Genomic DNA, 13399 nt, shown 5'->3' with positions numbered 1-13399 from the left:
CCTGGGCGGGCGGAAGGGCTGGGCTGGGCTGGGCGGGGAGGCGGCTGGGTCCCCGTTACGGCGCGGCCATGGAGCGCCCGGCGCCTCTCGTCGCACTGAAACTTTGCCAAGAGTGCGCGGGCCCGACAGGCTCTGTGTCATCTTTCTTGAACCGAACCTGGAGTTTCCGCTGCTAATTCCTCTCCCGCCGCAGCCATTGGCTGCGATCAACAAGCCTCTCTCCTCCCATTGGTTCCTGGCTTTCAATAAAGGCCTAATTCATGGAAATAGGAGCTTAGGGACTGTTCCAAGGTGACATCATTTTAACAAACGAACAATAGGTCAAATTTATTAGCCGGGATAATGGGCGGCGGATATTAGCGCCCGAACCGCAGCCTCCCAAACCCGAAATCTAACGAAGCTGCAATTAGCAGACGTTCCCCTCTCCTCCCGGCCGGGGCTGCTTCCCTGCAGCCGAGCGGGGCTGTGAGGGCGCCCTGTTGGTCAAACTGTCGTTTGCCGAGGGGGGGCGGGGAGTTCGTTTTCTTCCAATTTTTTTTTTCATCTGAACAAAACCCAAACCAAATGAATCCTTTCTATTACAATGGAGTTGCAACCGCGGAACGAACCTGCAGGATCCTGGACACCCCACCGCCGCGGGAGAAACGAAAGGGGTGCACGGTGGGGCGCAAGCTCTGAGCTACCTGCGCACCGGGTGAGGACCCCACCGGAGCGGACCCCGCGCTCCCAAGGACCCCGACCCGCGTGGGGAGAATTCGCCCCCGCCTGGGCTTCGGCCGCGGCGTCGCGGCCACTTTGGAGACACTCCCTGGCACTGTCCAGAAGGACCAAGGCGCGACTCTCAGGTGCCCACGCGTGCCGGGCCGGGCTGAACGGGACCCGAGGTTGCCCAGTGAGGAGCGGGATCTGGTCCCTCGAAATTCGTTGCAGGATGGACTGGACCGTGGACCCGCGGGGGAACCTGCCGGGGGCGCGGCAGGTGTTGGGATCCTTGGGTTCCCGAGAGGCGAGGGGCGAGGGCGGAGGACGGGGGTGGGGGTGGGGGGTTTGTGTTCATATTTAGAGCAAATAGCGGGATTTCTTTCAGTAACGCTGGGCGCTGAGATCACTGCCGGTTCTGCCTGCGCCCTCGGAGATTGTGTAGGCGGGCCAAGGGGCACCGATGACAGGACTACTCGGAGGGTGGTCAGCGCCCCCCAAGCCCGCCAACCTCAGCTGTCTCCTCAGGGGATGTTTACAGATCGTTTTTCACCTGCTGATTCTAAAATCGTTAGGTGCGAACTAACTGCTGCCCCCTTGGCTGGGCCTCATCCTGGGCTCCCGGTCTTGCCAACGCGGTCGGAGCTGGGACGCTCCATTGGCCAGAAGGGTGTTCTGTTTGGGCCAGGTCACATCCTAGCTGGGTGACCTTGAGCAAGGGACTTGATATTTTCAGGCTTTGGTTTCCTCATTTGTAAAACGGAATGTGTGAATTGCGGGACGGTTGTGTGCCATGAGTGATGTGTAGAGAGGGCACGCTGTCAGGGCCTGGCTGATGTGGGCAAGGAGAAGTCTTGGCTGCCTCCTGCACCCGCTCCCCAGCCTGACAGCTGGTGTATTATTCTTACGACTCCTGTTTACTTGTTTGCTGTTTTATTTGTGGAGATTCAGTATCTTGGAGGGAAAGGTGTATTTGTCTACCATAGGGTCAGTCCCAGAGGGCCAGGAAGGGCAGGGGATGGCAAGTAGGAGATTCTTTCTGGGAATCTGCCCCCCAAAACGAGAGGCCTCAGGACTTACAATCTTAAGGCCTGGGTCCCTGGGTTAACATCTGCTTTGTGACCTTGGGCAAGTCTCTTGGCCTGGCAGAATCCCAGTGTTGGCGGGGAGAATGAGGTAGGCAGAGAGGGGTGAGGTGAGCAAGATGCCTGGCCCTGGGCAAGCGCTCCTCCACCTCTCTCTGCAGACCAGAACCTTCAGATGGCATGTTGCCATTGCTCTGGGCCTGGGACCTCCTGCTTCTAATTCAGGCTCTGCCATTGGAGGAGGGGGCTGGGGGTTATAGGGTCGCTCATTGCCTCTCCTGGAACCTCATTTTCCTTATTTGTAAAACTGAAAGGGTAATAGCTACCCCCAGGGTGGCTGTGAGAAGTAAATGAGAGAAGGTCTGTGGAATTGCCTATGAGAAACTCTGGTGGTTATATAATAATAACTTTTAACGGCAACAGTGGAGCAACTGTGAGTTGAGAACTTAGTGTGTGCCAGGCAAGGGTGGGGGCATTTATTCAGTCCTCACGACAACCCTCTGCAGAGAGACTCACACCGACTCAGAGGCTAGCGAAGGCTCTACACCAGCAGCTCCACTTCCTTCCTGGTTTCCAGAGCCCCGGATCCAGGCCTGTCTTCACCACTTCCTGCCTCTGTTACACTGAGTAGCAAGGTCCACTCTGCACAGATATGTGGGCATGGAGTTAGGGAGGTGTGGGTGATGTGGCCGACATTGTTCCCAGGGCATGGTGAGTGGCCCAGCGCTTAAGAATCGGATCCTCACCTCTGTTTATCAGCTGTGGACTCATGGAACCCTCTTTGTGCCTCAGTTTCCTCATCTGGTCAAGCACCCATACCAATCTTGTGTGATTGAATGAGTTCTTCTGGGTAAGCATTCAGGACAGTGCCCCACTGCTTAGGACCCCAGACTTCTCAGGCAAATAGCAGCCAGTGCTTTGGCCACTGAGCACAAACTCCTTGTCATTCTCAACCCAGACAGAAGAGAGCTGTTAGACAGCTCAGGAAGAGGAGTAAATGGAGGGGGGTGGTAGTCCCTGGGACAGCGTCCTCCAAGTCTGTTTTCCCCGACCTGCTGCAGCACCAGCATCACCTGGGAATTTGTTAGGAATGTGCGTTCTTTAACCCTAGCCCAGACCTGCTGAATTCAAAACCCTGGGGTGGGGTTCAGCACTCTGTGTTTAAGAAGCCCTCCAGGTGATTCAGATGCCTGCTCAAATTCAGGAGCCAGTGTCTGGAGTATTGCCCATTTCATCCAAGTTTTCAAATTCACTGTTATATTAATGACATTATGGGAAGATTCTCTCCTGTTTTCAAGCTCTCATGTTGGATCTGTGTTAACATCCTCTGCATTTCATTCTCAGTGTTACTCAGTTGTGGTTTTTTATCATGTTTGCCATAGGTTTGTCTGAAAGAAAAGACATTTCATTATCCTTTTTGAAAATGCCATCTCCTTCAGGAATGGCTTGTTTTATTTTTATTAATTCATTTCTGCTTTGTTTGTTGAGGTGAAATTTTAGTTCACTTTGGTCAATCTTCCCTGTTTTTTATTAAATACATCTAGGGCCAGACATTTTCCTCTGGGCACTGTTTTTGGCCAGATATTGTTTGATGTGTATTTTGTGTTCCTGAAATTGTTATTTTTTTTTTTACTGTCCATTTTTACCTGTTATCAATTGAACAGTGACAGATGGACACACACACACACACATGAGAATCTCTAAGAACTGGGAGCTGGTGACCAGGACTCATGAGGCCAGAAAGACTCCCAGGATGCAGTACTTCTCCTTGTCCTGATGGAGAAGCTGGGAGAAGGCACAGGGCTGCCGGGGACCTTGCTGGGGGTTATACAGGAGAGAGAGGGGCTTCAGGGATGAGAGGCAGGATGTTGGCATTTCTAGGGGCCCTTCTATGTCTCATGATGAAAAGCTCTAAAGACACCTGCCCAAACTTATTCTCTCATTCATTCATTTATTCAAGTATTTAGTGAGCACCTATTCAAATTTTCTGGACCACATCCCAACTTTGGGCTTCGTTTCCCCAACTGAGAGTGGGAGTAATGCAGTTTGAGCTCTTCATCACTGCCTTCCCCCCTACCCCCCACCCCCCCCAACCCCCCCACCGATGGGGAGGACTAGGGGAAGAACCTTCCTCAGGAGGCCTGAAAGACCTCTGCCAGCAGGAGGAAGGCAAAAGCCACCTGGTGCTGCTCAGGAACCGCTGAACACCCCCTTGCTTCCCTGTCCGGGGACTTACAAAACATTTGACTTACAGATGACATGCCTTGCCCAGGGGCATGTGGGGAGAAGGGCTGGAGCTGGGGTTTGAGCCCAGGAGACTCTTTGCTACAAAGCCCATGTTTTCCCTTTACTGCATACCCCTGTGTTTCCTCTGGAAGCAGGTAGTCAAGATTCTAAGCCATAGGAAAGGAGTGGGCAGTCCGCAAAGGCGCACAGGAGCAGGGTGAGCGCCGCTGTGGTAGGCTCCCTTCTGTCTCCCCCGCTGGCCCGGGAGTGCTTCCACAGCAGAATGGTGTTGGTGGCGTTCAAGTTCCTGTTGTAGGGCTGGCCCAGGGCCCACTGGAGGGTCATGACGAGTTTGTGGTACTAAACCGAATAGCACACTGCAAGGTCAGATGAGGGGTAAGGACGAAGCGGTCAGAGTGTGTCCAGGAGCTCGCCTGCACTCAGTTTAGCATCCGTCTCTCCCAGCCCCGCCCACGACTGGGGCATTTCCGCTTTGAGAACCCAGGTCCCCTATTGCCTCTCTGCCCATCCTTTAAAGCAGCTCCCTCCCCCAGCCGTCGTTTATCCGTGCTTATTTTCGTCACGCCTCGTTGTCTTTGGAACTGATCTTATTTACCCTGTTCCCCAGCTCTCTGGAGGCAGAGGCTGTCTCATTCACTGCTGTACCTGTGGAAGGTGAATGTGAGTGAACGAATGCCCCAGGAGCCTAGTGCGGAGTCAGACTGAGACCCCGGCGGGGCGGGGCTCCCTGCGGCGGGGCGGGGCTCCCTGCGGCGGGGCGGGGCCCCCTGCGGCGGGGCGGGGCTTAGGAGACGGGTGGGGCCGAGCGGGGCGGGGAGGGTCAGCGCCGGGGCTGAGGACGCGCGCGGGCGGGAGCCCCGAGAGGCGCCTCCACACCTGGCCTCAAACCGCTGTTTCCTCCCTGCCCCCCCGTCAGCCATTTTTCCCATTTGGTGTTTTACAACTTTCCTTTCTTCCTGACAGATTTCACTACTAAATTTGACTTCGTTTCAACACTTTTGTTGGGCAAATTACATTAAGATGGATGTTGCAGGTACCCTTTATGGTTTATTTATCGTGATACTGTTTGTATCTCACGCTTATAAATAACTTATGTTATAGCTTTTGTTTGTGGAAATGTAACTTACATATTTTATTACGCTTTCTGTAAACCTCAAAGAGAATCTTGTCAAGGAAGCACTCTTATCAGCAATCCAAACTATGGGACGTAAAAACCGACACTGACATTATTTTTTAATATGCCAAGGAGGCAGGTTACTCTTGCTGTAGTTTGAAAGGTTTGCTGTCATCGTAAACTTACACCTCAATAAAACATTAAAAAGTCTGAAGAATGATTTTATAAAGGAGGGAGGAGGGTGAATTGGTGGCAGAACCCATAGACAGAGCACATAGGAGGCCCAGGTATTGGACTGGGCTTTCTTGGGGAGTGACCAGCCCCATCTGGGGGTCCCAGTGGATCCGTATTCCCCTCCCCACCCAACTGTCTCCAAAGCCTGGTGGTGAAGTATCTAGCTTAAGGGACGTTAGTGGAAAAGAAACATGAGTGTTGGAGTCAGGCTGACCTGCCTCGTCAACTTCTTAGCTGTGCGGCTCAGGTTAGTCTTTTGGTCTCAGATTTGTCACCTCTACAATGGGGATAATGCTTACTTGACTTTCTTATCGGTAGGCATTACATTTAAATGAGATCGTGATTTGCAATGCTTAGTGGCTGCTCATTAAATGACGGTGGTTCCAATTATTTAATGTTCATCTTGAGATTTTTACTTTTCCCCGCTCTGCTCGGCCGCGCTCAGCTCTTCAGGCGCCCTTCCCGCCTCACTGTAAGGTGCTGGCGTCTCTCAAACGCCGCCTCCTCCGCCCTGCTGGACTGGCCGCCATCTTCCCTTCGCCTCACCCGCCCTGTTCTCTGTTCTCACACTCAGCTCTCCCTTAACTCGGGCGCCGAGCGCAGCTTGCAGCTCTGCCGGGTCAGCTGCACCCGTGTTGAAAGGGGCTCCCAGCACCCTGACGCAAAGGCACTTCTAGGTTGCAGGGCCAGTGGAAGGGAGCCTGGGGAGGGGCCTAGAGGGCGTTTCTGGCTGCTCCATCACCAGCCGGCGCAGCGCCCGCACCCCCTGTTCTAGACAAGCCTGATGGGGAAGCGCAGGAAAGACAGGAACATCTAGAACACAAGCAGGATACAGCTCTCAGGGGCCAGGTTCTCAAGGTGGTGTAGAAAGTGAAAGCCTTGCAGTCATGATACCTTCAAACTGTTTCCTGCTTGACTATCAGCTGAAGCTGTTGGCTTGACCTAGCGCCCACACTGCATTCACGAGACATATTAGCCCCCTAGGAGCTCATCAGAAGGGTGAGGTATGCGGGCAGTGGCCCACGTCTTCCTCGCCTCCTCACCCTGGGTGAGGCTGGTTGAATGGTAGACCCTGAGGACCTGCTGGAGTCATTTGTTTTTTTCCTGTTGCTGAGTGTGAATTAGGTACATCTGTGATCTGATTAGAGCGGCTAACAGATCTGACTATAATGGTTCTCTTGTGTGTGGGTTCTGCAAGATGGGGTGTGCCCTTGAGTGCTGGCTTCATCCTTGGGATGGGATGACCCTGAAGAACTCCCACATGGAACTCCGAGTGTCCTCAAGAGTCCTCCCTATGATCCCTGACCGAGGCCAAGTCTGGCAAGGCTGGGGGAAGGGCAGGGTGGGTATGGTTGTTGGGGGAGTGTGTGTGTGGAAATATCTGGAAACATCCCAGCTTCCCCACTCTCCTTTCCTCCCTCAGAAAGGGCACAGAATGGAACTTAGCCTTCCTAGGAAGATCAGGATTCTGTTCCAGATTTCTGGGGAAGAAACCTTTAGCCAAACTCGACCTCTCCAGTAAAGGCCAGGTAAGAGTCGAGGCTGGAAGATCCCTGCCGGTGTATAAGTCCTGCCCCTGGGTGTGGTCTGCTTCTGGTGATTGGACTTCAATGACGAGAATACAGAAATGATGGGTGCCCCTCTGCAGTTAGGTTATGAGAGGCTGTGACTTCCAGGGTGCTGTGTTCTCCCTTGCTCTGGTAAAGCAAGATGTGTGCTGTGAGCCACCCTATGGAGAGGCCATTTTGCTAGGAGCCGAGGCTCAGTCCACCAGCCCATGAAGGGCGGACTCCTGCCCACAGCCATGAGGGCGTGCGGAAACAGGTCCTTCCCAGCGAGCCTTGTGGTGAACCAGGCCTATGAGACCCACCACAGCCTGGGAGACCCAGAGGCAGAGCATCCGTAGGAACTGTGAGATAAGCAGTGCTGTTTAAGTCACCGTGAAAGCATTAGTTGCTCAGCTGTGTCTGACTCTGCCACCGTATGGACTGTCGTCCGCCAGGCTCCTCTTTCCATGGAATTCTCCAGGCAAGAATACTGGAGTGGGTTGCCATTCCCTTCTCCAGGGGATCTTCCCTACCCAGGGATCGAATGTGGGTCTTCTGCATTGCAGGCAGTTTCTTTACCATTTGAACCACTGGAGAAGCCACTGTGTTTTGGGGTAATTTGTTATTTAGCAATAGAGTTCTGAAAAACACATGGAAACTGATGTAAACGTTAACTGGTTTCAACTTACCATCCTCAAATGTAGGTCTTGGAAGAGACCTCAGGAATGCCTGTGAGGTGACACAGACTTGGGATCACATATTGCCTGTGTAAGCTGGGTGCCACCTCTGAGCCTGTTTCCTCGTCTGACGAGGGGGCTGAGGTGAGGGCCGAGGGCGTGGTCCCCTGGCTGAGTGTCCCTGCCCCGAGTGCTGCCTCCACGCGTGCTCTGCACACCCAGCGCTGTGAGCAGACCCTGCCGGGGTAGGGTGAGTGGGCCTGAGAAGGCCTCCACAGCCACGACGGAGCCTGCCTGGCTGCTCAAGAAAAGCAAGCGCACACTGCGGTTTTCTTGTGAGCATTTTAATGCAAACAACACGGTGCTTTTAGGTCTTGGAACATTTTATTATTTATTTATTTAGGCCACGCCCCACAGCTTGTGGGATCACAGCTCCCTGACCAGGGATTGAACCTGGGCCATGGCAGTGGAAGCCCAGAATCCTAACAACTAGGCCACCAGGGAACTCCCAGGTCTTGAACATTTAAGGAAAAAAAAGTGCCAGAATGGGATAGGCTTTCTATGAAGGATTTTTTTGGGATGGGTAGTATGCAGTAATTAGCCCCCGAGAAAGAGAAAATTCTCAAATCAGATTTCTTTAAAAGGTTGAAGTTTTATGAAGTTCGGAATTTGCCTTCTCAGGGAAAATTATTTATCCTACTGATAATGAGACATAGTGTAAGGCCGAGGCTTACTTCTCCATTAGATACCAGAAATAACCCTACCTAGAACACACTTTTCCCTGACTTCCTGAGTTCACATATGGAAGACAAATTTTTAGGTAAACTTGGGTGACTTTGCCTTTATGTGACAAGCCTGTTATAAAACTCAACTATCAAGAATATTGTCAAGAAATAACTGGTCTGAGAAATGAGATTATAAAAGGAGCCTGTGGATTTACTTCTTCAACAGTAAGGCCAACCTTTCAGGTCTTAGCAGAAATAAAGGGAATAATATTTACTATAAGCCTGAACCATGATGACAAACAGTGGGATACCAAAGGCATCTGACAGTGACAATCTCAAATCAACAGCCTAGTTACCATGCATCACAAACGGTAAAGGCCTTCTCCCTGTCCTGGGTTTGCGTTGAGTTGCAGTCCCCACTGTAAAGAGTTTTTGTGGCAAGATGAAAACGAGCTGATCCTCATCCTCTGAAAATCCATAGTTTAGCATCTAGAACCGTTTTGTGTGGCTCAAGAAGGCAAGTGGCTTTGAATCTACATTTTAATTGGATACCTCTGCTTCTCTTAAAAATTAAATGGAGGCAGAAGGGCTGGGTGCTAGCTGCGCCCAGAACTACTTGCTGGGGCTACCTACTCCTTCTGGAGAAATATCTCTGCAGGCAGTAATTGCACAGCTTAATTCTTCTAGACTAAACCACTTCAGATTTATGCCAGTGAAAAGCAAACGTTGTTTGTAAGTCATTTAATTGTGTTACTGTCTCTCAACTTTATCAGACGCTGCTGAGGCAGAGAGGTCTGTGTGCAGTCCTGTGGGATGCGTTACAGAGCTCCCAGGCTCGTCTGAAATGCCCACAGCTCAGAGCTCCAACACTGCTTTTCCAGACGAGACTAATAACGAACTACTAATTTAACAGGTTCAAGTGGTATTTGTCTCAATCCGGGATCCACATTAAAGGCTGCATCTCCCACAGATTCACCCCCTTGATCGCAGAGCCATTAACTAGTAGACACTGAGTTGCAAACCTGGTTTATTATGTTCTTTGGTTAAACGTTGTTTCTACCCTTTTAGAGAATTATGAGAACAAAGGTAATAATCTTATATAGAAAGACTGAAAACACATCTTTTGCTTTTTTCAGTGCAAAGACTGAATTTACATTGTTTGTGCACTATTATAAATTCTTATAATTAGGCCAGACTTATAAAAAGGTAGGGTTTTTGTTGTTGTTTTGAAAAATAGATTCTCCTGGGCTAGCCAACATCACTGTCCTGGGACCCTGACCCACAAGTCTCTGGATGAAGGCCTCTTGGCACACGGGCAGAAGTCCAGTCAGCTCATCATGTCCAGTGGCTCAATGATGCCATCGCTACGCAGGGCCTCAGCCACGTCTCTTCTGAAGACAGAGAGGTTCTGGGTGAACCTGTGGGAAGAGGAAGAAAGGCTTGAGGGCAGTGGCTAGGCTGAAGCTGTGTGACCCTCTGGTGGCAGAGTTCAGGACCCTGGGGAGGGTCTTGGCTGAGCTCCCTCCTCCCATTTCACAGCCACTATAGCTCCTCCCTTTCCCCTCCCAGAAAATAAGGGTTATCAGCAAAGACACTAATCATTCTGAGGGGTGCGTTCTGTGGTTATACCATGTAAGAATTATTTTTAAAAGTCAAATTACACATAGATTATAATGAATATAAAGAAAAGAACCAAAGCTTATGTTGTGGTTACATATAAGTTCATTTAATCATTGTATGTCTTCCCCAGAGCAAGTGTTAGTATCCTTATTTGCAGATGACAAAACCAAACTTAGTGCTGCCAAAAGAGGGGGCACTGGATAAAACCACCTGGGTTCAGATCCTGACGCTACTACTTCTTAACTGGGTGATCTCAGATGAACACTTAACCTCGGTCTTGGTAACCTACGTGATGGCTACCTTATGGGACTGTGAGAATTAAGAATTTACTCAGTTAGGAGAGACAGTGCCTGTAGGTGCCCAGCATCCTTCCTGGCGTGTGGAGAACACCCGTCCTTGCTGGCTGGTACTCTCACTAAACAAGGGACTCACAGCCCCGCTCAGGAGGTGGTACTCAAACTCCCAAGCCTCAGGCAAAGCAATTTCCCCTTTGAGGCACCTAGCAAGGCACCTCCCCTTCCTTCACTCTCTTCTCCTCCTAGCCTGGAAGCTGCCCCTATTTGCCTGATAGAGGATCTTGGTGGGGAACAAGCAGTGAAGGGGACATGTCCACAGAGTCCATCTGACTTGGCCTTGTACTATCAAAGCCCCGGTTTTGGTCTGTGGCTATGGGGCAATTAACAATTTGCATTTCAATGGCATACCATTTGAATGCTAACACATTTTATCAAACGATGGGGCAAGTGGTTTTTTTTTCCCTGAAAACATTTTTTCTCTCCATCATTCATTAAATCTGTCTCTGCCACTAGAAGCTCCATGAGGGCAAAAAAACCTTGGAACAGTTAGTTCCCCACTGGTATCCCTGATGCCTGGCACATAGCAGATTCTCAACAAAATTTTGTGAACTAAATGAATGAATGAATGAATGAATTCAAGCATAGGTGACAAATTTGTGTTCCTCATCAAGATCTCACTGGCAACTTAGCTGTCTCTGTTCTTGCAAAACCAACCACATTTAAAGGTCAGACAGAGGAAGGAACTACTTACTTACTTACTATTTAGTCTATGTCCTAGGTACCATGTTTACTATATTCTGTCATTTAAATGTCACAACCAATTATCATCATCTTTGTTTTACTTGTGAGAAAACCGAGGATCAGTGGAGTTGACTGCCTTACTCACTGCCACACAGCTTATAAAGGAATAAAATTTAAATTGGAATCTGTCTGCCCTCAAAGTCCACGTTTGTTCAAATGTCAGAAAGCCTTTCTTTGTCCTTCATAGCAGTTCTAACTCTTTCTTTCTTTTAACCTTTCAATAAGTTATTTTTTCTGTGGGATTATAAAATGCTTAAGGGCAAAAATTGCACTTTATTCCCCAGTGGCTCAGTGGTAAAGAATCTGTCTGCAATGCAGGAGACACAGGAGATGTAGTTCAATCCCCGGGTTGGGAAGAATCCCTGGAGGAGGGCATGGCAATCCACTGCAGTGTTCCTGCATGGAGAATCCCATGGACAGAGGAGACTGGTGGGCTACAGCCCATGGGGTGGCAAAGAGTCGGACACAACTTCGCACGGATGCATGCATGCATCCTACAGTGCCTAGCATGCTGCTTGGAAAAAAGCAAATACCCATACTGGATAGAACTAAAGAGGGCTCCAAGGTGTAACAGGAAATCACATCAGTGCATGGGCTGTGTGAAGTGCAGCCATGGAACATCCTCTCCCGGAGACACTGAACTGCTGGGTGTCACTCACCTGTCCCTGTTCTTGATAGACAGGTTCTGTTCCACTCCTTCCATCAGGCTCCTGAAGCACTGGGCAAGGGCCTCCTGCTTGGGGAGAGGCTGGCTGCTTATCAGACCTGCCCTCAGTTCACCGAAATACTGTTGGGAGACAGAACAAGTGTCAGAGGTCTGGCTCCAAACTGGGCCTGAAGAAAGCCGGGGCGGGGGGCGGGGGGGGGCTAGACCAGTTCTGACGGGCTCAGGGCTCCTAACCCTCAAAGGGGCTTTGGTCCAGGTCCACTTTGAACATTAAGCCTTGAGAGAAAACCAGAGCAATAGAGACGTTCCTGAGTATAAACTCTATTATCCTCTCTCATAAAATCTGTTGCTATAATTGTTTTATCGTCACAGAACAATTTAGGCTGATGGAGCCCTCGCCTCCTGGGTGGGGGGATCGAGCACATAAAGGTCTTCCTCTCTTCAACACTCACAGGAAGGCTGAAAGACGAATGGCCTCTTAGGGTGAGGGAGGAACTCAGCCAGGGTGCACTTGGGCAGCCGAGGCCAGGCCCCAGGTCCCGCCTCCTGCTTCTCCGTCCCCCTCCGTGGCTTTAGCGAACTACTTCTCAAACCACCCCAGGCTCTGTGTTTCCCAGTCCCTGCACACCTGGGTCAGGGAGGGTCTGTTCGACTGAGATGGGCACCTCAGGGGCTCGCTTAGTTCTGGGAGAGCTGTCTGACACTGAGAAAAATCCCTGTCACACCTGGTCACAAAGAACTGCACAGCCCTTTTCTCTCTGCTGTTGACTGTGGGCTTTTACACACACACTCTTATGCTAAAAGCAGCTCCTAATCATTGGAAACAGCCTAATTTCAGCACAAAGACCACATTTTGCTAGTCATGTGTTTATCCTTCCAGGCCCAAATAGCATGATATTTAATTTTCATCATACATTAAAACAGCTCACATCAAAAACACACATAATTAATATGTAGTCAGACTAATACTTAAATACTATATATCAGAGGCATTATACTTAAACCACAATGTCTTCCTGAACAAGATTGGGAATGCACAAAACTACTTATTTTTCCCTTTTATAATGATGCAGTGACTCACACCAAATAGAAAATTATTAGTTTTTCATCCCAAACCATGAAATATTGCCTCCATCAGTAAAGTATAATATTGTGATGTCATAAGCTTTTTCTAAACACTGAATTTGCCCTTATTCCCTCTCAATCATTTTAAAAGAACTGCTCTCTTTTATAGAGCTTGGATTTAAATCACAATAACACCGAGGGAAGATGAATGACAGTGCTATTGAATGTGGCTAAAATTGGATACTTCAGCACAGGTGAATGATGAGACAGCTCTTCTCTTTTTGATATATTTTCTTCTTCTATTAGTTTCCTTCCAAGGCTGGGATTTCAGTTTGAATTTTAATGTATGCGCTGTCTCTAATCTCTCTGTCTTTCTCCCTGGTACTCTCTTACTGTATAGACAATTCATTCTCCCCAGCAGTAATGCACTGTTCCTACTGACTGCTGGGGGGACGGGGGTGGGTTCAAGGGGAAGCTGGAGAACTTGGGAGGCAGCCCAGAGTGGTGCGTGCACTTAAGGACTGAAGACTCGTGACCTGGATAAAGGTGCTGCCTCTGTATTCGGGGGGCTGCTACCATTGAGGGCGGTGCAGGGCCCACATCAGGAAGGAGGCCCAGGAAA

The 13399-nt window shown here is 50.0% G+C and overlaps 1 protein-coding gene across 2 annotated transcripts in view; it reads right to left on the bottom strand.

Moving 5' to 3' along the window:
* Positions 1-9334: 9334 nt before the first annotated feature.
* The window catches only part of RANBP17 (RAN binding protein 17), a 346604-nt gene continuing 342539 nt past the window's right edge, over positions 9335-13399 (bottom strand). For both annotated transcript variants that reach the window (XM_061129445.1, XM_061129446.1), the window contains 2 exons: positions 11705-11832; positions 9335-9746 (listed from right to left, as the gene is read on the bottom strand). In XM_061129445.1, the coding sequence (XP_060985428.1) occupies positions 9656-9746; positions 11705-11832 (219 nt within the window). In that variant the 3' untranslated portion in view covers positions 9335-9655. The remainder of the gene's footprint in view (positions 9747-11704; positions 11833-13399) is intronic.

Source organism: Dama dama, chromosome 25 (genome assembly GCF_033118175.1).
Source record: "Dama dama isolate Ldn47 chromosome 25, ASM3311817v1, whole genome shotgun sequence".
Taxonomy (NCBI): Eukaryota; Metazoa; Chordata; class Mammalia; order Artiodactyla; family Cervidae; genus Dama; species Dama dama.
Note: the sequence above shows the minus strand (reverse complement) of the source record. Positions and strands in the feature narration are given on the sequence as shown.